Source organism: Bufo bufo, chromosome 10, assembly GCF_905171765.1.
Source record: "Bufo bufo chromosome 10, aBufBuf1.1, whole genome shotgun sequence".
In the NCBI taxonomy this organism is placed as follows: Eukaryota; Metazoa; Chordata; class Amphibia; order Anura; family Bufonidae; genus Bufo; species Bufo bufo.
Window position 1 is genome coordinate 127999127 of NC_053398.1, and position 23903 is coordinate 128023029.

Below are 23903 nucleotides of genomic sequence, written 5' to 3' on the forward strand. Positions count from 1 at the left end.
GGATTTGGAAATTCTTAAAGGATAACTGTCACATTTAGACCCTAATTTCAATTTTCATATATGTAGTTACTAATAACATGATATTCTAGAATCAGTTACTATTAGACAGACTTACCCCATATTTAATAAGATTCAGCCCTTTTGATCAGGACTGTATGACAAAGTCTCAGCCGAGACTAGGTCTTTGCTGTCTTCCCTATGAAGGGGTCTCCTGAAGCCTATCACACAGCCTTCCCCTAGCAGGGGGTAGGCTACACTGACTCTAACTTTCTTCCCCACCCATGTGGCAGGATGTGGGAACTACCCACTTCGCTCACAGAGGGGGAGCTAAGCTGGAATAATCCATTCCAGCCTAGATTCACTAAACACTAAGCTGTACTTGCCAATGAGTTGATGCCACCTACTGGTAACCAGTCAGTATTACATGGACAATTGAATCTAACACGGTTTTATATGCACATTTGTGGAGGACATAATGTAAATCACATCTGATGACAGTATAAAGGCTCTTAGAAGATAGTAGCGGGGTAGAGACGTGTAGTAACACAACTCTGGGGTGTTACACAAACGCGAAGCTGTGTGTGTGGTATAAAGATGGCACCAGAGTCAGATAACACACTGGTCGGGGGGCAGTCATACATGTGAGGGGCTGGAAAGTGACATCCCCCCCTCAAACAGAGCAGAATAGACAGTAAGGAGCCCCTGGTGCCAAGAGACCTCTGGAGAAACGGTGCAAGGTCCTTATAGCACAGAAGGTACACACTGTGCCATTCCCTGAGGCGCCAGCCATAGACATATTAGTTATTAACCTGATTCCAGGGCTATGGCCACGCGTGGAGTAGGTGCTGGTTATTTGGTTTCATTTCATGCAGAGGACCTGCACCCCGTGCATGCTTACAGATTTTCCATGTGGATTTCTATGCATTTCCACACCAAAATCCACGTGTTACTTGGGGGTTTGCCCCTGATCTCACCCTCTGCATTGCACTAAAAGTCCACACAAACAATTAAAGGGCATCTGTCAGCAGTTTTGTACCTATGACACCGGCTGACCTGTTACATGTGCGCTTGGCAGCTGAAGACATCTGTGTTGGTCCCATGTTCATATGTGTCCGCATTACTGAGAAAAATGATGGTTTAATATATGCAAATGAGACTCTAGGAGCAACGGGGGCGTTGCCGTTACACCTAGAGGCTCGGCTCTCTCTGCAACTGCCACACATTCTGCACTTTAATTGACAGTATAAAAGTGATCATACGTGACCCTGTCAATCAAAGCGCACATAATCGGCAGTGTGTGCGTTTCCCTTACAGTGAAGCAGATGAGGTTTCAGAAATCCCAACCCAAACTGACTCCTGCTGCTGGCTATCGATCTGCAGGATGTCTATTTTTGACTCAGGTTTCAGCCTTTGCAACCGAAAGGTTGAACACAACAGAAGTCCTGCAGTCCCCCCCCCGGACACCATGGCTACTTACATTTTTGCACATGCTCGTGGTAGACATTACAGTCTGTGATCTCGCCTGCGGCTGCTTATCCTCATCGCCTACCCTTCTTCTGTCGTAGATCCTGTTTCAAAGACTATTTCGTACACAAATTCCGAGCCATGCTGGGGAAAAATCGAGTCTTGTATCCAGGCGAGAAGGTAATGGCAGCTGTAGGGCCGGTAGTTACTTAAAGGGGTTTTCCCTCAAACTACACATCATCTGCACACGTGAGAGGGGATTATAGAGGTTCTCTGGGCTTTCTTTGACAATCTTGCTGTGTGCTGACCCGGAGGGAAGGTAGTCTGCCCAGTGCTTACTTCGCGGTCGCACCACTGACTCTGTGGTCACATAACTGCCAGGACTGGACGTGGGCTCTTCTGCTTACGTCCCGACTGAATGTGTTCTGTAGTGGAGATGAGCAAATCGATTCGCCTCATCAACAAGATGAGGCTGTCCCCACTGGCCTGCCGATTGATTGATAGGGCTGGACATCTCACCTGACCCTGACATTCTTGTACCTGCTCCACTGCTCAGACTAGTGGCCACGTGCAGCTAAACTTCTGGGTACTGCAGCATGAGCAGTCGCTGCTGTGAATGCATAGACACTCAGAGCAGCGGCACAGGAGCGAGATTGTCAGGTGAGATGTCCAGCCCTATCAATCAAGTGACCATGGGACAGCCCCTCACAGGTAAAGAACTCTTGTTGATGAGATGAATCAATTCGCTCGTCTCTATTCCTGAGTCCTCCTGTTCAGCTGCATACAGTAAACACAGCTGAACAGCACGGCTCAGGAATAGTGTTGAGCAAACTTGTGTTTTAAGTTCAGCGTCTAAAGTTCAGGTTCGGGTTATCAAAGAATCGCGTTATGGATTCCGCTACCACGGACCATAACTTGGTCTGTGGTAGCGGAATCCATAACGCAAATCTTCGAGAACCCGAACTTTAGACACCGAACTTAAAACACAAGTTTGCTCAACACTACTCAGGAACACATCCAGTCAGGACCTGGGCAGAGGCGTCCACAACTAGTCCTGGCAATCATGTGAATGCAGCAGACCCGGTGACGCGACAGAGGGGTAAGTATTGAGCAGACATTCTTCCTTCCACAAGAAGAAAGCCTAGAGAACCCCTTTAATGTCAGATCCCCACTTATCATAAGAACAGGGATCCCATGTAACCCGTTTCGATGGAGCAGCAGTCCGGCACATGTAGTGCTCCGGACCACCATCCTTGAGATCAGTTTGGGTCCCAGCGATCAGACATGTGGGTAGGTGATAAGTGTTATCCGTAGGAAAACCCCTTTAATAATGTTTTTCTTACAGGCGTCTTAGTTGGCCTTAGGGCTCTTTCACACAAGCGAATGCCGTGCGTGGAATCCGCTGCGTGAAAGAGAGCCAAGCCCCGTCCCGGACAGCAGAGACACGGAGCATTAACATGACAGACAATGCTCCGTGCCTCTCTGATCTTTTTACTACAAAATCACAGAGAGATAAAGTTGTCACCCTGATTTTGTAGTAAAAAGGTCACACGGAGCATTGTCAATCATGTTAATGCTCCGTGTCTCTGCTGTCCGGAACAAGGCTTGGCTCTTTCACGCAGCGGATTCCACGCACAGGATCCGCTCATGTGAAAGAGGTTCTCACCTTCTCTAATCCCCACCCATCATCTGTTACTACTGGCGGGCTCATTGTAGCCTTACATGGCATCCATTCAAATGACTGGCTGTCTGTGTAACACATGGACGGACCATAGCACGTCCTCTAATAGTGGATGAGGAGACGGCGCAGAGTCGCACAAGAAGGTTTCACGGCAGGAATTTCTATGATGTCCTCCTGTGTTTACAACATGTGTTTCTACTTCAGGTTCTTCTGACTTATTCTGGTGGACCTTCCTCAAGTGCCATGATCCAGCAAGTCCAAGAGGTTGGAATTTTCATTATCCCCACAATTACACTTTTATCATTCGTAAAATTGTATTTAAAGGGCACCTAAACCTTTGGTGAAACAGCGAAGGTGTCGCAGCACGTTTGATCTTTATTGGCTGTGCTCGGCTTTCTCAGCGCGCGGAGTACGAATCCCTTGCATTTTCTGTGATTTCGTACTCTGAATGCTGGTGAAGCCAAGCAGAGCCGATGAAACCCGCTCTGAGGCTCCGTGCTGCACCTTTGTGGTATCCGCAATATTGATTCCGTTGTGGTCCGTGGTAGCGGAATCAATAATGGCCAATTATTGATTTCGCTACCACGGACCACAACGGAATTCGGAATCCATATCGGGATTCTCCGCTAACCGGAAGCCGAACTTTAGACGCCGAACTTAAAACAGAAGTTCGCTCAACACTAATCCTTATCTCTAGTCTGAAGTCATGAAAAATGTGGGCAAGTTGATAAAATTACAAGAACCAATGCTCACCCCTGATATTCCCCACTGCTCCAGTAGCTTCACTCCTGTAGTCCCCACCTGTCTTTGTTTACTTGGCTGCAGTGATGAGGTGCCCATCCGTCCAAGTGACCACTGCAGCCAATCACTGTCCTCAGCAGTTTTGTCCCGTACACCGCGGAGGCCAGTGATTGGCTGCAGTGTTCACATAGGTGGATAGGGACATCCTCGCTGAAGTGAACAAGTGAACAAAACGGCTGGGGGTTACAGAAATGGAGGAACTGGACTGGCGGCTGAGCTAACAGGAGCTCATTGGGTCTTTAGTTATTTTATCACAATGCTTGCGCTTGTTTTTTGATTAGTTGATGCTCTGCAGCTTGTTGAGCTGTCCGGAACGGGGCTTGGCTCTCTTTCACGCAGCGGATTCCACGCACAGCATTCGCTCGTGTGAAAGAGGTTACTATGGCCAATTTCACACGAAAGTGTTCAGTCCAGGAAACATGTTCCATGTTACAGCAGTATTTCCCGGGCTGAACGCTGTTCGCATGACACAAACTCATTGCGTAATAATAATTAGAATTCAGTAGATCCAAGGTTGGGCAGGAACACACAGCATTATAAATCATTATAATGCTGTCAGTTCGTGTCACGGGAGCAGTGGTCAGTCGGGGAAATGCTGCTCTCACACTGGACTGAATGCGCTTGTGTGACACTGGCCTAAGTGCTATTCATTTGTACATTGTGTCATTTCTGTTCCGCTTGTGTTTTCCAGGGTTTGAGTCGGGATGCCCCTAAAAAGTTGCGCTTCATTCCTGGTATCCTGTTCATTGACGGTGAGTTAGAAGTGTGGAATTAGAGGAATACGTCCATTGATTACTATGGTCCAAATGGAAATGACTTTGTCCCCTCTCTGTATGGTGAGTCTCAGCCGTGTGTTTGTGTCCCTTCTCTGGGCAGTGATGGTTGTACCTCTCTTAAATTACAGAAGGTGCAGTGTGTGGTCAGAGTTGGGAGCAGAGGGAACAGAATGTTTCCGAAATACAGCGGCTTTTACAGACAACCAGTTTTCCCTTCCATATTGTGCCCTTGGAGCAGGTAAGACAGGACTGTGCGGGGTGGATATGATCTCCGGCTCCTCTGCAGGGATCTATATGACATTCCCTATAAATTACTAATTTTAGACAAAGGAAATGTGTCACCAAAAATGTTATCTGCCAGCTAAAACCAGACAGATCCTTTTATTTATTTTTTTCAGATGGCAATTTTTTTTAATTCTATTTCCTGAGCATGATTATGGGGACGGCCATCTTGCCTGAGCTGTTCTTAACAGCATTAGGAAAATTGCTTTACAGCAGCCCCATGGTCCATAGACACAATGGTCAGAAGGGTTTTCTGGGCATGCTCTGTGACCTGTGCAGAGGTCATTGTACAAGGAAAGAAAAGTTCTGACAACCACCTATTGTGAATGATGGATCTCGTCTTATCTGCCATTCTAATCTTGGCTGTAATGATATCATCTCTGTGAATAGATAAGCAGATAACTGTAGTAAAGTGATCTGTACTGTATGTACAGTGACCAGTGGGGAAAAATGCAGAATTTTATGGGTTTTCTTTAAAGGGACACTGACAGGCCCGATAAACATATTTAGTTATTCCTATGCAGTCATAGGTCTATTAAAGTGTATTACAATCACATAAGAGTACCCCCTGTCCGCATTTTAAACCATGTAAAAACAACTTTATAATTATCTGTCAATCACCTTCCTTTATGCCCAAGGGGCGTTTTTACTCATACCTTCGTGCCCAGCCGCGCCTCAACTGTCGCTTCCTTGCGCCGCCCAGCTCAGTATTATTCACTGGCTGGGCGGCTTTTACAGTCCCCGATCCTCCCGAGCCGACGCAGGCGCAGCAGGAGACCCTGGCATTGAACTCACTTGTACCTTCTGCGTGTGCGCCGGATAACTTGCCCGGCACCCTCACTCGCAGTGCGCCTGCGTCCCTTATTCAATGCCTGCGTCTCCTGCTGCGCCTCCGTCGGCTCGGGAGGATCGGGGACTGTAAAAGCCGCCCAGCCAGTGAATAATACTGAGCTGGCCGGCGCTAGGAAGCGACAGTTGAGGCGCGGCTGGGCACGAAGGTAGGAGTAAAAACGCCCCTTGGGCATGGAGATGTGGAAAAACCGCCCCTTGGGCATAAAGGAAGGTGATTGACAGATGATTATAAAGTTGTTTTTACATCGTTTAAAATGCGGACAGGGGGTACTCTTATATGATTGTAATACACTTTATTAGACCTATGACTGCATAGGAATAACTAAATATGTTTATCGGGCCTGTCAGTGTCCCTTTAAATATAGATATTGACATGGAAAAATAAAAATTCTTAAAAAATGTTACACATAAAAACGTGATTTAAACAATAGGTCATTTTCTGATGACCGATTTCCTTTAAGGGTCTCAGACTTTTGAGGCGCTCCCTTTGCACAGCTGTTCTAGGTGAAGGGGGCAAACATTTTGGGTAATGCAGGGCCTGAGGGGGCGAGCATGCTAGGGTTCTCTTTTCTGTGTTTTATATTATCGTGTTTTGCGCCGACTCTTGGGCTCTTAAAGTTTTTTTTTATTTTTCCTCTTTGTTTTTGCGGCAGGTTTTCTCTCTCCCACAATCTGTTCTTCAGTCGGCTCCTCCAGGGAACCCTAAGCATGCAGAGAATTACAAGCAGGCAGTGAACAGTTTTCTGGGACAGCAGAGGGCACACGGAGCGGATGAGCTATTGGGCACTGCCGATGAGCTGGCACAGCTTCGTCTTACTGACCATAAACTCGGCAATAATTTGGCTAATGGCAGCTCATACAGCCGCCCTCCTTCGGAGCTCACCTCTGCACTGATGGAGAGCTTTAGCTCTGCCAGGACTCTAACAGCCAAACTGGAGCTCCTGCTATCCCTCCGGTAAGCTGCATGCTTGATTGTGTGATGATTATATAATGCCTGTCAGTTCTCATTACCAGCTACAGATTTTGCCCGCATCAATCAGACTTTCCTTCTTGGGGTACGACCACACACCGCAGTTGCGACAAGACCACGGGCCACAACTGGCTGTTGTTAAACTAATGCAGACCGACTAAACAGTGCAGTCTCATCGCCCCCCTGCGCCGTGTGGTCGTACCCTCACTGGGGCTTGTTGCTTAGCGATTGAGATCCTACAATATCTCTATTCTGTCTGCAGGAATCACCTAATCCTACATGTGGCGCGGACTTGTGGATACTCTAAGGTTATGAGCGGTGAAAGCTGCACACGTCTGGCGGTTCGTCTGCTTTCTAACATATCGTTAGGACGTGGGGCATTCCTCCCGCTGGACACAGTGAGTGTTTTTATTGTACAGCCATGTAGTGTACATGAGTAGTATACAACCGCTTCCTATATGTGGAGACAATATTATATAAAATATTTTTCTTTGCAGGGTTTCTCTGATGATCGCTATGGAAATGTTGTCATTGTCCGGCCCATGCGGGAGTATTCATTGAAAGAAATTTCCTTCTATAACCGGCTTTTCAATGTACAGTGTGTCTTCATCCCCACAATGGAAACTAAGGTACAGACAAGTACATCGAGTCTCAAGGAAGATGCTATGGTTGCATCATGGCTTCTTCTGGATTAGAAGACAGTGGGGTAGCGTGGAGACGCTAAAAAGGACCACAGAGAGGCTCCAAAATCCCTAGTATTTAGGGTTATGATGTATATAACCGAAGAAAAAATAGAAACTTGAGTTATTAGATACACATAAATGGGGTGGCTATATTTTCACACTCACCGATTGTTGTGATTCTCACGGTAAATTCGTATATGGTATGCAGTTAAGCAGATATGGTATGAGGTAAATGTAAAATATTAGACAAATATAAAATCAAGATGTAAAATCAAATCAAAATTTCAGTGACTCACTTCACCCAGGAGGGTAATGTGGGATAAAGCACATAACACCCGCATCACACCTCCTGCGCCAGGATCGCCAGTAGAGTCTCACGGACGAACAATGATCACTCAGGAATTCTTGTTCATTCTTTAAGTTCTTTTATTCCAAAGCCAGGGTGGGGGAGTGAGCAGCTCGACGCGTTTCGGTGCCTCTTAATGGGTCCCCTTCATCAGGAGCATGTACAATCACAATGCAGTGTAATGGGGTTTAAATAACAAGTGAATACACAAAAAGACCGCCAAAAACGGCTTACACTTCCGTCACTTCCGGTACTGCATGCGTTCCAGGGTGGAACGCACCGGAAGTGACGTCATATTTGTATCTAGAAGATCGGTTATATTAACAATAAGTATTGAGCATTTAAAAAGGCCTCATAGTATAGGGGTATGGTGAGGTGCTGTAAAGTAGGTTGGGGGCACGTACCGGGCTTATTAGGGAACGATCGTGTCCCTGTCTCTGTTGCGCCCACAGTGGAATGCATCCTCCACTTCCGGTGCGTTCCACCGTGGAACGCACCCGAAACCGGAAGTACCTCTCTAGACGGCAGTAGCTATTCTGCCAGCCGAAGAACATACAGAATAAGAGAAAGGGGGATGAAGGTGCCTAGATCTTAGGCTTACTCTAGTGTGGGATCTGGATATTGTGGGGGAATATAAAAATATATGTCTAAGGGTTTATTACAACGGTATATTTAAACTAATGTCCCAGGATGGCATCTCATGTATGGGAGGCTTAGGTTACTGAACTTCTGGATGGGAGAAGGGGGTTGACTTTGGTTGCAGATTGGCTTCTTCTGGATGGGAGGTGGCAATGATTGCCAGTTGGCCTATTCTGGATTGAGGAGTAGGGTAGCATTTTAGCTGGTTCTGAAAGGGGGGAGTAAGGTTGCATGGTGATTTCCCCCCCCCCCTCCCCCCCTGGATTGGAAGGGGGGAGACTACAGTTCCAGGGTGTCATCTAATGGATGGAAGGCTAAGGCTGCAGGAGGTTTCTCTTGGATAGGTTGTCTAAAGTTGCAGGGAGGCTTCTGCTGTAAGGGGAAAGTTATGAGAGTAGGTTTACCTGTAGGTAATCTGTTCACGGGGAAGCTTCACCTAGCACAGGTTTGTAAGGTTAACGTCTTTTGTTCCTATTCTAGGCTCCTGATAACAGCAGCATCCAGCACCTCTCTGAATCTTTTATCACCAAGCTGCAGGCAGACTTCCCCTCCACAGTCAGCACGATGTACCGGTGAGTATCTTCTAATGGAAATATTTCTGTGAAAAGTTATAATAGGAAGTAAGATCTCTGTGCCCTGCCCCTGATTGAGCCTTGAACGGGGTATTCCCACTAATGCCACGTACAGTGGCCGCTCTCCCATGGACATGTGCTTGTGTTCTGCTCTCTTCTTAGGTGTTAGTCAATCCTCTGCAAGGGTTTCTGGAACAAGTCTAGCTATTCTGGAATTTCTCTCCATATTTTCTGCAGCTCTTCAACAGGGACTGGGCCTCTGAAGAATGAATGATGTCATCTGATCGGTTGTTATGTCATTAGTTTGGGAGATATATAATATATATTTTATTTCAGAACCAGTGAGAAGCTAAATATTTCCAGAAAGGAAACTGCAGAAGAAAACGTCCAGCAAGAACGATGTCTGATCTGCATGTGCACTTTGGACACGCGTGTCGGTGAGGACTCCTCTTCTGTCCAGTATCAGGACAATGACTGCCCCTCTGCTCTATGGTGTTGGTTCCACCTTGTGGCAGTAAATGTGAACCGCATGCTTGTAGTGACCGGTATGTCAGTCTGTTGTACTGTTCTTCTGACAGGTGAATCCTCTGCCTTCCGTGCCACACAAGTATCTCAGAATTTCTCACAGAAGAGGCTAAAGAACAATGCAGACCCCGAGAAGCAATGCTGCAGTAGTGGACAGTGCTGTGAAAGTGCAGCCTCTTGTTCCAGCAGGTGAGTTGCCGCTCTGTAGCCGAGTGCATCGGTTATCATTGAGCGCTCCTAATACATGTCTTTCACCTCTAGTGTTCCCCAGACACAAGACGTCATGCCTTTGTTGTGCTACAGCTGCAGAGGGACCGTCCGGGATGTGGTAAGTGGAATCTTGGGCTCATTACCCAGAATAAAATGTTAATGGGGGTTCTGTGATTCAGAAGTTCCTTCCCAGCTTATTGATATTGGGACATAGACTATATGCCCTGATTATAAAATGTCTGTCTGTGTTGCTGGATTCTCTTCCAAGGGGGTTCTCTGCTTTGGACAATCCCTTTTTTGTTCGGAGGATTCCTTGACAGTGAGCTCATCACAGCTGGCGTCTGTGGGGGAACCCAGAAACGATCAGAATTTCCTAATGGGTACCTGAAAATAAGTATTTTTAATCCCTGGAAAGGGGTATTCCCATGTGATTTAGTGATGGAATGTCATTAGGATATGATATCACTTTGATTGCTGGGGGTGTGACCTCTTGGACCCCCACTGAGAATGAAGGGGTGCAGCGTGATATGCGATCACTTTGAGATAGGAATAATTCTTTCTATAGAGCAGATTTTGCTAATTAGCTTTCTTGTATTCTTACATATAAATTGTGCATAGGTTGATCAGCACTAATGTGAGCAGTGTTTTAGCTGAAGACTTAGGCTTATTGCACACGAACGTGTGCGCTCCGTGACCGCATTTGCGGATCCGCAATACACGGGCACCGTTCCTTGTGCATTCCGCATCATGGATGCGGACCCATTCACTTCAATGGGTCCACAAATCCGGAGATGCGGAACGGAAGCACTACGGAGTGCTTCCGTGGGGTTTTGTCCTGTACTTCCGTTACGCAAAAAGATAGAACATATCCTATCTTTTTGCGGAATGGCCAGGTCGCGCGACCGATTAAAGTGAATGGGTTCGCGATCTGCTGCCCCATGGTGGGTGTTCGTGCATTGCGGGCAAGAGGCCTTACAACTAGGGAGCCTCATGTGAAGCAGCTGAGCTTGTGTGAAATTACTTCAGTCACACTATAGGTAGAGGAATACCCCAACTGGCTAAGATGTTGCAGCATATCTTGTTGCTGTGACCTCTTAGAGTTCAGTGGTGAACGCTTAAGTGTAGATTGTCTTAACTGCAGTGACATTTGGTTTTATTTCCCTTATTAGGTTCAGCATTTAGTTTCTTTTGCCTTTTTCACGTTCTGACCAGATTATTTCCTATTGCTTCCTCTTGTACCAGACATCAGTGAGCACCTTCCCTCCTTACATCCTGCAGGAAGCCGAGCACAGGAGCCGCAGGTAAGAGCCAGAAGCAGTTGTTGTTTTTTCCCCCTGTAAAAGGGCGTCTGATCTTTCCAGCAAAGATCCAGTGACGCGTCGGTAGCCCTTGAAGGGATGTTGATCCATGCATCCAGAGTGGGTTTCTGACCATGAGGACCCACAATCTCTAGAATGAAGAGGCTCATTTCCTAACACTGTACCTTTTCCTACCAGGCGTGGTGCAGAGAACTGTAACCCAAACTATTCTGTGCCATCGTTCCTGGTTAGATATGGTGTTATCTCAGAAGGAGATAATATTTAGCTTTTGGCTGAGCCATGCATGTCTTCTCAGTTGGGAGAGGGGAATAAGCTGCTGTCAGTCGCCTCAGGTGGTGCCTTATCAGCTGTGGGAAAATTATTTTACATGTCTGATCTCCCCAAACATCTAATGTGCATTAGGTGGTCGACCGGTCCCATCAGAAGTGGTGGCTGACGTTAGTCTACTGTGTATGGCTAGGTTTATGCCGAGCAAGGCGGGCTATTGAATGAACAGCATTTTAATGCTTCTGTCTGTGGTTTAGGGTGGAGATGAGGAGAGAGATACAGGAATATCTGCTGGATGAAGGCTGTGAGGACATGTGAGAGGATCTGCCCTGCTCCTGAATCATCACCAGACCATCTGCACGAGGCAGCACAGGCCAGCATGGCATTTCTGTTTTTAACCATTTTATTTTTAATTGGACATTTATTTATAAGGAAACTTTTATCTTATTCTGTGATACTAGAAAATAAAATTTCACATAAAAATCATCTTTGCAGCGCAGCGAGAGACGGGCCTGATATGTGGACCTCAATATCAGATTGGTGGGGGTCTGACACCCAGGACCCCAGCTGATCAGCTGTTAGGCTGGTGCTCCATGAGCACCGCAGCCTCTTCCTATGTTTTGTCACTATACATCTGTCACATGGCCTAGTTGCAGCACCAAGCACTGCCACTATACAATGTACGGCGCCGTGCTTGGAGCCGACTGGACTCACCAGAGCGACAGGGAGCGCAGGGGTTCCCTGTAACAGCTGATCAGCGGGGGTGCCGGGACACAGACATAAAATAGGTAATCATTATTCCTTTCCGGATAACACCTTTAAGTTTTACAGCAGTAATAGTGCTGCACCGTACAATGTGAACATAGCCTTAAAGGGGTTGACATGTTTTTTTTTTTAAATACCACGGATCCATGCTGCTCTATTCCAGCTTTGTAGGTCCCTGGTTCTTTTCTGTGGGATGGGGGTCAGTAGCGCATGTGAAAATTTACATGTGTAGACTAGTAGATCGCAGAAGAGCCAAGAAGCCAGAGCAGAACAGCTAAGTCGGCTTCCCGTCACATGTCTGGTGGGGCGAGGTGATATAAAAAAAATGTCATTGTTAGGCTACTTTAACACTTGCGTTCGGAGTGGATCCGTCTGGTGTCTGTGCAGACTGATCCGCTCCTATAATGCAAACACTTGCATCCGTTCAGAACGGATCCGTCTGCATAACTTTTTTTCAGATCAGATTTTTCACTTCGTGAAAACTCAGATCCGACAGTATATTCTAACACAGAGGCGTTCCTATGGTGATGGGGACGCTTCAAGTTAGAATATACTAAAATAACTGTGTACATGACTGCAGACCCCCCCTCCCTCCCCTGTATTTAACTCATTGGTGGCCAGTGCGGCCGGCCCCCCCTCCCCGTTTTTAACTCATTGGTGGCCAGTGCGGCCGGCCCCCCCCTCCCCGTTTTTAACTCATTGGTGGCCAGTGCGGCCGGCCCCCCCTCCCCGTTTTTAACTCATTGGTGGCCAGTGCGGCCGGCCCCCCCCTCCCCGTTTTTAACTCATTGGTGGCCAGTGCGGGTCCCCCCCCCCCCCCCCCAATTAAAATGACCGCCCCCCATCATTGGTGGCAGCGGAGAGTTCCGATTGGAATCCCAGTTTAATCGCTGGGACTCCGATTGGTAACCATGGCAACCAGGACGCTATGGCATTCCTGGCTGCCATGGTTACTTAGCAATTTTAGAAGCACTATACATACTTGCGATGTCTGTGACCAGCCCGGCACTCCTCCTACTGGTAAGTGAAAGGTCTGTGCTATAAGCAATGCGCCGCACAGACCTTTCACTTACCAGTAGGAGGAGCGCCCGGCCGGTCACAGACATCGCAGGTAAGTATAATGCTTCTAAAATTGCTAAGTAACCATGGCAGCCAGGAGGGGGGGCCGGCCGCACTGGCCACCAATTAGTTAAATACGGGGGGGGGGGGGGGGAAGAGAGAGAGAATCTGCCCCCTGCTACCTGGCAGCAGTCATGTACACAGTTCTTTTAGTATATTCTAAACACGCCTGTGTTAGAATATACTTTCGGATCTGAGTTTCACGGTCTAACTCAAATCCGATGGTATATTCTAACAGAGGCGTTCCCATGGTGATGGGGACACTTCAAGTTAAAATATACCATTGGATTGGAGAAAACTCCAATCTGATGGTATATTAATAGGGACTCCTGACTTTACATTGAAAGTCAATGGGGGACGGATCAGTTTGCAATTGCACCATATTGTGTCAACGTCAAACGGATCCGTCCCCATTGACTTGCATTGTAAGTCTGGACGGATCCGTTTGGCTCTGCACAGCCAGGCGGACACGAAAACGCTGCAAGCTGCGTTCGGGTGTCCGCCTGCTTAGCGGAACGGAGGCCAAACAGTGCCAAACTGATGCATTCTGAGCGGATATGCATCCAATCAGAATGCATTGGGGCTGGACGGATGCGTTCGGGGCCGCTTGTGAGAGCCTTCAAACGGAACTCACAAGCGGAACCCCGAACGCAAGTGTGAAAGTAGCCTTAGACAACCCTTTTAATGTGATCCCTCCACACACCCCAATTGTTAGCACTAGGGGGGCCAATCTGTATGTGGTTCCCATTCATATAAAAAGGAGACGTATATCATTATGTAAATGTCACCACCTAATTGGGATTTTTACCGCTGTATCAGGGAGCATGAAGGTTATTCCCTGTTGGTTGCAATTGATGACAAGATCTGGTTTCTTTCACAGATGCCAGGTTTTAATAATTAAAAAAAACAACTCTGAAAACTTTATTTGGCTTTGTTCAGAAAGCAGAAAATGAAGCTGGAGCCTGGCCGGCGTCCTGCTCTGTGGTGTACAGTATTGATGTGGGGCACAGACTGACCCCCTCCAATCATTAGGTAGTGTTTTTGGAGGCCACTCCGAGGCATTTCCCACAGTGAATAAAATAAAGTTCTACAGTATATAAATAGCTCTTTTTTATCACAAGTCATTCCAGAACTTTGGTCAAAAGTTCAAAATGTTAAGTCTTAAGAAAAACTTCACCCCAGCAAAATCCTCTCTGGATGACGCAGGATCTCCAAATATTAAGCCGCAATATAGGCCAAGTGATGAAGACCAGGGCTGGTCAGAGGGCTCTCATTTGGCAGCACCTCAGACTTGGGGTATCCGACCATCTTGTGGTTGGCAGCAGGAGAATTATATTAGTGGCTGAGGTCCTGGGTTTAGGAAGAAATGTTGACCAAGGCTTCACCCGTTGCCTTCTTTGCACTGGACTGGTAGTATCGACCTCCTCTGCTCAGGCACATAAATAATTTTCCTTCTGGAGAGCAGGTCACGCTCCTACTTCATGTCACGTTCCTCTTCTTTCACGTACATCCAGCATACACCTTGCAGCTTAGTGTCACCGTACTTAGTCCTTCTCTACCGTCCACTTGATCATGGTTTCCGGTGATCGGTATAAGAAGATCAGCTTGGCATACAGCTCCTCTTCCAGCTCCAGCTCGCCACGTTCCCGCACCACGTAGATGTCCTGACAGAGCTTAAGAATCTTGTCAACACAAGGAAGCTCCTCAAACATAATAGAATGGGAGATCTCGCTGAAGAAACCGCGCACAAACTTGCCGATGACCAGGACGATTGAAACGTACAGACCCATAATCCTGCGGGAGACAAAAAGGTAATTACCAACTTATATATTTATTCTATAGCACAAAAATACATGGCAAACTGAACGGAAGAATCAATCCACAACATGCCTCATGCAGCCGCATCACAGCTGCTTTATGCAAGGATAGTGTGAATGCAGCCTTTTCATATACTCAAGTCTGAAATTTAGCCTAATACGCACAGCAATGGAGCAAGCAGGAGTCTGAAGCTGCATTACATTCTCCTCAAGAGTGTCCAGAATTTCAATACTGATGACATTTGATTGGAGGGGAACGACTCCTGGTGGTCAGCTGTTTCAAGGGGCCATGACACTAGGTCTAGGATGAGTACGGTGGCTTCTTTACAGTATACCAAGCACAGTGCCGTTCATTGTATAGTGGCTGTGATTGGTATTGCAGGTCAGTCTGATTCACCTGAATGGGACTGAGCTGCAGAAAGGCCCTGTAACTGATGAACGGGAGGTCACAGTGCTCAAGCGGATTAACAGGGGTGATCAATGATCAGATATTGATGAACTATCCTGAGGAAGTCGTTGAAAACCCCTTAAATGACAGGATCCATTCTGGTAATAGAAATGAGGTATTTATGCTTTATTTAAATAAAGCGGTTGGCTGTAGTGTGTAAAAGAAACACCACCACATTTTCTCACCCATCACTATTCTTTTCCATGAGCTGCAACCAGACACAGCCCATGGGCAAAAGTCCAACAAAACCCTGATCACTTTTTTTTTTTATATAACGATAAACTGCGTCAGCATTATCAACCCTATTAAACTTGGCCTACGGCCTGGTAGGCTTGATCTTGCAGAGTTTAATTATACCTTAGTTATGCAGATCTGTTACACCACTGCTGAGTAACTTTTTATTAAACCGGTTTTCGGAGACTTTCTAACTGATGACCTATCCTCCTGTGAGCGCCGTGGCCTTCCTAGGCTAGTGCTCTCATGTTCATCAGTCACAGGGCTGAGTGCAATACCAAGCACAGCCACTATACAGTGTATGGTGCTGTGCTTGGTGAGCTGAGAGAAGGCTGCGGCACTCACTGTGCCTTCTCAAACAGCTGATTGGCGGGTATCCTGAGGATAGATTATCTGTATGAAAACCTCCAGAAGTCCTTTTAAATATGTACATCAGGTCTTCGCTGCACTGAGGGGTGGACAAAACCAAACTGAACGAAATAGAATTCACCAGAATGCATTCCGTTTGGTTGCATCCCTATCGCAGACAGAATAACGATGCAAGCAGCGTTTTTCGGTCCGTGATGTGGTGCGAAGCAAGACTGATCAGTCATGACTCACTGTGTAATTCAATGGGGACGGATCCGTTTTCTCTGACAGAAAAGAAAACTGATCCAACCCTTAGACTTAGGGCTCTTTCACACTTGCGTTGTTCTTTTCCGGCATAGAGTTCCGTCGTCAGGGCTCTATGCCGGAAGAATCCTGATCAGGATTATCCTAATGCATTCTGAATGGAGAGAAATCCGTTCAGGATGCATCAGGATGTCTTCAGTTCCGGAACGGAAGGTTTTTTGGCCGGAAAAAATACTGCAGCATGCTGCGCTTTTTGCTCCGGTCAAAAATCCTGAACACTTGCCGCAAGGCCAGATCCGGAATTAATGCCCATTGAAAGGCATTAATCCGGATCCGGCCTTAAGCTAAACGTCGTTTCGGCACATTACCGGATCAGACGTTTAGCTTTTTCTGAATGGTTACCATGGCTCCCAGGACACTAAAGTCCTGTTTGCCATGGTAAAGTGTAGTGGGAAACAGTATACTTACCGTCCGTGCGGCTCCCGGGGCGCTTCAGAGTGACGTCAGGGCGCCCCACGCGCATGGGTGACGTGATCACATGGATCACGTCATCCATGCGCATGGGGCACTCTGACGTCATTCTGGGGCACCCTGGGAGCCGCACGGACGGTAAGTATACTGCTCCCCGGCTTCCCACTACTACTATGGCAACCAGGACTTTAATAGCGTCCTGGCTGCCATAGTAACACTGAACGCATTTTGAAGACTGATCCGTCTTCAAATGCTTTCAGTTCACTTGCGTTGTTACGGATCCGGCAGGCACCTCCGGCAAATGGAGAACACGCCGGATCCGGACAACGCAAGTGTGAAAGAGCCCTTAGAGAGAATGCAACTGGATCCGTTTATAACGGATGCAGACTGTTGTATTATTATGATGGAAGCATTTTTGCTGATCCTTGACGGATCCAGCAAAATCACTGGTGTGAAAGTAGCCTTACCTGCTCACTGCAGCAGTTGCAGTGATGAACAGGTGTAATTACAAGTATGGCGTCCCTATTTACTTCTATGGGGACGCCATACTTGTAATTACACCTGTTCATCACTGCAACTGCTGCAGTGAGCAGAGAAGGCAGCGCTTGTACGAGCGCGGTCTTCTCTTCAAACAACTGATTGGCAGGTGTTGGACCCCCACTGATCTTATATTGATGACCTATCCTGAGCATAGGTCATCAATAGTTAAAAAAAAAAAAAAAAAAGTGGACAACCCCTTTAAGAACTTCTATCCACATACTGCGTAAGAAAACCACAGTGTAAACTGACCTGTGGTGCAGATTTGAAATTTGCAGCATGTCAATTTATGATGCACATTTCACACCCTGCAGGGGTGAGAGAGGGATCATGGCAAAAACTGCACTTGCTGTATTTTATAGGGGTTATCCCATTTTAGACAATGGGGACATATCGCAGTTTTCACCGATGCAGGCGCATACAGCAGGGGTCCGGCTAACGGGAACAGCCGCTCCCCTGCAGCTGATCGGGCGGGTGCAGCTCCTCCGATCAGCGGGCCGTAATAGTACGGTAAGTCACGTCTCGCTGCGCCGTACTATTACAATGCTGGGCGGGAACGGGTTAAACCAAGTTCAACTTTTGAATATGAGCCATTTTTTTGCAGCAAAGAAAGCTCCACAAAACTTTAAGTAAATAAACCCTACTGAGAGGGAGGCACTGTAAGGGCCCTTTCAGATGAGCAAGTGTCACGCTCCGGACTCGCAGCACAGCACCAGTCCTGACCTTCCAGCACTGCTGGGGTCGCATAGCATTATATTGATTTATGATGCTATATAACCCTTAGAGGTCTGGAATGTATTGTATAACACTGACACAATGCGGTCAGTGTTATCCAATACATTCCAGAACTGTAAGAGTTACATAGCATCATAAAATCATTTATAATGCTATGCGACCCCGGCAGCGCTGGAAGGTCAGGACGGGAGCTGGCATGACACTCGCTCGTCTGAAACCAGCCTTAGGGACTCTGGAGTTAGCTCTCCCCACAATACCTGGACAATTCTAAACTGGTGAAGCCACTAATGGGCAGGACAGTGTATGTTGCTGTTCTTTCTCATAAGTATTGCACTTACCCGTATCCAGCCAGGAAGCCCAGGCTCGGGGGGCTGACTTTGTCATTAAATATAACCATTGGGAGGATGTTGCAGTCCTTCTTGCAGTCTTCCAGGCTGATCACCCACCACTCCACGAAGCTGCTGCTGGAGTTGCCATCACTTATACGTTGACGATTCAAGTGCACCATAACATTGAGGTAACTATCCTCCTCATCTGAGCAGAAGAAGAGAACTGGATTTACACACGGGCCCACATTTACCGATGCTGTCTAATATGCAGTCACAAGCTGTGCCAGAGTTTAGTGGCATATGCTGAGCGACAGGTTTGGCTCTTCCTGCAAGAAGTCAGACACTTGGACACATTTTTAACCGAAGCCCGGTTAGAGTAGATCACATATGCATTAAAAAATTCGGTAGCCTGATCCAGCAAAGGAAATGGATACTGGATTTCATTTATGATGGTAAGCAGGATCCCATTATAGTCTGGGGATCTGGCGGTGGACAGCAGTATCTGGTTATGATGATATCCGGTAGCCTGTTCTTCTGCTGGATCTATCCTATATAATTTGGATAGACGTTTGTACCAAAACGGATGATAGGGAGTCTGCAATCAGGAAATTCCCTGTTACACCAGACACAGTGGGGGGGGAGATCTATTAAAACTGGTGCAAAGGAGCTCTGAAAAATTAAAGGTGGAATCTGGTTGCTATGGGCAACTAAGCCAATTCTACTTTACAGTAGTTTTGATAAATGTCCCCCAATGCCTTGTAAGGCTAGCTCAGCTGAATGTAATGATATCTTTTGGTTATCGATTCGCTGCTTCATATGCAAATGAGCAGTTAAGTGCGCACGAGGGGGGGGGGGGGGGAACCAAGGCGCACTGTGCACCCTTAGGGTCCATTCACACGTCCGCAAAATGGGTCCGCATCCGTTCATTTTCAATGGGGCCGGAATGTGCTGTCTGCATCCGCATTTGCGGATCCGCACTTCCGCATCCGTTTCCGCAAAAAAATAGAACATGTATTCTTGTCCGCAATTGCGGACAAGATCAGGCATTTTCTATTATAGTGCCGGCGATGTGCGGTCTGCAAATTGTGGAATCCCCAGTTAGTGTACCTAAACTTTCAAATTAACTTTATTCAAACCTCTTCTAAATGGGACTAAATGAATTTTTATTTTTATATGCTTTTCTATTTTTTTACTTACCGAACTAGGTGCCCATTGCACTTTTGAATCCATACTCCCATACACTGCCGAGTATGGATTCACTGAGCGCTATACAAGCAGGAGCTTCATAGCAGATTGCTCTTCTAAAGCCTGGCACGGCGGGCAGAGGAGCTCCTGTCCTGCATTCCCTCCGCTAATAACCTGCATGCCACATCGGTACAGGGCATATTAGACCAATTTTTAATGCTGTGAATTGCTGTCTGACCTCGGACATAATGAACTGTACTCCCATAAGGCCTCTTTCACACGAGCGTGACGGATTAGGTCTGGATGCGTTCAGTGAAAATTGCACCATTCTGCAAGCAAGTTCAGTCAGTTTTGTCTGTGATTGCGTTCAGTTTTTTCCGTGTGGGTGCAATGCGTTTTGATGCATTTTTCACGCGCGTGATAAAAAACCTGAAGGTTTACAAACAACATCTCCTAGCAACCATCAGTGAAAAACGCATTGCATCCGCACTGGCTTCCGGATGCAATGCGTTTTTCACTGCAGCCCCATTCGCTTCTATGGGGCCGGGGCTCATGTACACAGACCCATTGAAATGAATGGGTCAGGATTCAGTGCAGGTGCTGTGCGTTCACGTCATGCGGAAAACTCGCTCGTGTGAACAGGGCCTAATGCAGTCAGTACAGCCGAGGTTAGGCAGGAACCCACAGCATTATAAATCATAATGCCCCGTGCGTTTGTGTCATGGGAGCAGCGTATAGTCCAGGAAATACCCGAGTCTGCGCCTGTGAAATTGGGCCTTATGTTACTGACATGCTGAAGCTCGCAGTGTGCACCTGCAAGCCTCCAGATGGTGAGTGGCAGCTTTCTTTCCTGTTACACATACTTTCAGGAGGGGAGGGCAGCGAGGCCAATCTTCCTTGCAGTGCTAGTGTGCATGCAAGTTTCAGCACGTCAGTACTATAAAAATACTGACTGCCATTGGGTCTGTCACTGTACTATGCTGACCTCAGTGACAGCAGCAAAGTGCAGGTGACAGGTTCTCTTTAAAGGGGTTCTGCAGTTTTTTTTTTTAAACTAATGATCTATCCTCTGGACACGCGGGACCCCCGCCGATCAGCTGTTTGAGAAGGCAGCGGTGCTGGCAGTAGCGCCGTGGACTTCTCGCTGTTTACCATAGGCCCAGTGATGTCACGACTAGTATCAATGGCCTAGGCGGGGCTAAGCTGTTCTCTAGGCCTGCGGTAAACAGCGAGAAGGCCGCGGCACTACTGCCAGTGCCGCTGCCTTCTCAAACTTGATCGGCGGGGGATGGGTGATAGACTCCCTCCGATCAGATGCTGATGATCTATCCAGAGGATAGATCATCAGTTTAAAAAAGACTGCAGAACCCCTTTTAAGTAACATTTTACACTGCATCTGTTACCTTTATCCTGAATTACATATTCATTCATGGATACTATTATTTTCCATTAAATAACATGTACTGATAAATACACCAATTATCCACCCGCTTCCAAGAATCTAACCTCACTCTTGGGGCTCTTGCACACAAACGCATTTTTTATTTTATTTTTTCAGTTTCCGTGCCTTTTTTTTTTCTTTTTCTTCAGGTCCGGATGCAAAACTATTCATTTCAATGGGTCCGCAAAAAAACTGAAATGACTCCGTGTGCATTCCATTTCCGTATGTCCATTCCGCAATAAAATAGAACATGTCCTATTCTTGCCCATTTTGCGGACAAGGACAGACATTGTTACAATGGATCTGCAAAAAAAAAATAAAAAACGGATCCAACATGGATGTCATCTGTTTTTTTTTTGCCAGATCCGCGTTTTGCAGACCGCAAAATACATATGGTTGTGTGCATGAGCCCTTATGTTCAGCCAACAAACTGAAACCTGTCTGTAGATCTCTACCTGGCTGCAGCTGCTTCACAGGATTTGCCTCCGGTCCATTGGGGGCTCGGATGTACTTTGGAAACAAGTGTGAGACAAAGCTGTGGAGAGAGGTAAGATTGAATATCCTCATTCGCTTGGACGCAGTAGTAGTGATAGTGCACAATGCTATCTGAGCACTTACACTGGGGTAACGCGTGTGCCTTCTAAGAGGTCTGCCAGCTGCATCCGCACCTCACTTCCTGTCTCCAGGTCCTTAGTGTGTTTTTCGGATGTGTGCTCTACAGTGCCCCCTTTTCCCAAGTCCCTGCAATAAACAGAACTTGCAGAGTCAGCAAGAGTGACGAAAGGTGTTTTTCAGTATTAAATATAAATATTCCCAAGTGACTTTCCGTAGGCTCTGTACATACAGCCCATTGAACAGAAGCTGACAAAAGTTTGCAGTTGTTTATATTAACTAGTGGACCATTCCGTGGCCCTGCTCACCATTTACCAGGGCCACATCTGTGCTTGCATTATAAAACTCTGCCAAGTCCAGGTGCAGCCAGCAAATAGTGGTTCTATAAGTTACTCACAATGTGCCTCATGCCAGTAAATACCTTAAAAAAAAACACCTATGCTCACCTCTATCTCCTGCGCCGTAGCTCCGGTCCTCTTCCCACTGTTTTATAAACACCGCCACTATATACATGTGTGAGGAGCTAAACTTTCATATTACAGCACTTACACTCAAAGTGACAACGTCCATCCCATCAGCTTAATTATCAATCAAAAATCACTCACTCAATACAGCTACGTTCTTATCAAATGATAGGAATATGGCTTAAAATAAGTTTTAAAAAGAACCTCATGCCAAGCATGATTAACCCTGTTAAACTTGGCATACTGCCTGGTATCGTTGATCATGCTGATTAAAATACCTTTCTTTTGTCTGTATGTTAAGCAGCTGCCAGAGATATCTGCATTTTATTCATATACAATGAGCAAGTTGGAGGGCCAAGAGGCGGGGCTGGACATCAGCATGCCGAGGGCAGAGCAGTGTCCTCGCATGTACTGTACATGTACTATAGCCTTACCATTTTGAGAATAGAGTTTTTCTATGCTTAGAAAGCTAATGCATGTTACTGGTTTATTCATAGGCACAGTATATAATTATAAAGAAACCAGTCATCTGTATTAGCTTTCTAAATATAGAAAACCACTCTTTTCAATATTATAATGCTGTAGCCTAGAGGCAAGTGGTCAGCCTTGCATGTAGATGTCCCAGATTCAAATCCCAAAGAGATTATTATTTTTTTTTTAGTTTTTCTCCTTCATGTAACCCATCGAAAACCTTTATTCTCATTATTATGGGTTAATTAGGGGGGAATAAGAAAGAAAAAAATTCTAGAAGTCTCTTCTAGGACTTGAACTTGGGACATCTATATACAAGGTTGACCACTTACCTCCAGGCTATAGCCTTATCATATGGAGAAGAGTGGTTTTCTATAATTAGTAAGCTAATACGTATTATTGGTGTCTTTATAATCATATTGTGTATGTGAATAAAGCAGTAATATGTATGTATTAACATAGAAAACCTCTATTCTCAACATGGTAAGGCTAAAGTAAGTAGTGTATATGATATGCGCATGCTGATGTCTAGCCCTGTCAATCAGGGGGAGTGTGCAGAGCACAGGGGTGTTCCAAGGATATCTCTGCAGCTGTTTAACATAAAGACAAAAAAATAATAATATTTTAATCAGCATGATCAACCCTACCAGCCAGTATGCCAGGTTTAATAGGGTTGAACATGCTGACAGACGTTCTTTGGAGCTGTCAGGAGTTCAGAGATAATTACACATTGAGCCGTCAGAGCTGCTCCTGATATTCACTGTTAAGCAGAAAGAAATGGTCTGCATATTACACTGAAAGTGAAGGTTGCAGGAAAATATGTTAAATTTTTAATAAAGGCCAATTGAAAAGATTATTTTTAGCCTTAAATGAGTAAAATGCCATCATAAAAAATGCCCCCAAATGTGATTTATAGCCTTTAAATATAACAAAATAAAATTCCAGTGCGAGTGGGAGCCTTACTTTCCTTTCCAGGTACATACAAATCAATATACAATGAAGGTAGATTACTTGGGTGCCATTATTAGACCCTTTCCATAAACTGTCTTACCTCTGGAAGTCCCAAGTAAATCTAAGTGTAATAGCTGAGGATCCATTCTTGAGTTCCCTCTTCATCTGCTCTCTGCTCGGAGGACTGATCCCCCAGACAGAACCGGAGCTCCCCTCGATCTGTGCAGTCACTATGTCCTCATAGCTGTACAGAGTAATGAACTGCATGGCCGTCTGAAGAGAGACAGGAGAAGGGGACTTGTTACAGGTACACTGATCATCCCCA

At 46.3% G+C, this 23903-nt stretch overlaps 2 protein-coding genes across 4 annotated transcripts in view; one reads left to right on the top strand and one right to left on the bottom strand.

The window, feature by feature from the left end:
- The window catches only part of CTU2 (cytosolic thiouridylase subunit 2), a 78923-nt gene extending 67050 nt beyond the window's left edge, over positions 1-11873 (top strand). For all 3 annotated transcript variants that reach the window (XM_040409285.1, XM_040409284.1, XM_040409283.1), the window contains 13 exons: positions 1566-1644; positions 3350-3409; positions 4638-4698; positions 4851-4960; positions 6510-6811; positions 7089-7224; positions 7324-7455; positions 8975-9066; positions 9403-9503; positions 9645-9780; positions 9853-9919; positions 11044-11102; positions 11645-11873. In XM_040409285.1, the coding sequence (XP_040265219.1) occupies positions 1566-1644; positions 3350-3409; positions 4638-4698; positions 4851-4960; positions 6510-6811; positions 7089-7224; positions 7324-7455; positions 8975-9066; positions 9403-9503; positions 9645-9780; positions 9853-9919; positions 11044-11102; positions 11645-11705 (1396 nt within the window). In that variant the 3' untranslated portion in view covers positions 11706-11873. The remainder of the gene's footprint in view (positions 1-1565; positions 1645-3349; positions 3410-4637; positions 4699-4850; positions 4961-6509; positions 6812-7088; positions 7225-7323; positions 7456-8974; positions 9067-9402; positions 9504-9644; positions 9781-9852; positions 9920-11043; positions 11103-11644) is intronic.
- Positions 11874-14323: 2450 nt separating this feature from the next.
- The window catches only part of PIEZO1 (piezo type mechanosensitive ion channel component 1), a 190900-nt gene continuing 181320 nt past the window's right edge, over positions 14324-23903 (bottom strand). The window contains 5 exon segments of the mRNA XM_040408949.1: positions 14324-15065; positions 18464-18659; positions 21536-21615; positions 21699-21821; positions 23679-23851. Of these exon segments, the coding sequence (XP_040264883.1) occupies positions 14816-15065; positions 18464-18659; positions 21536-21615; positions 21699-21821; positions 23679-23851 (822 nt within the window). The 3' untranslated portion in view covers positions 14324-14815.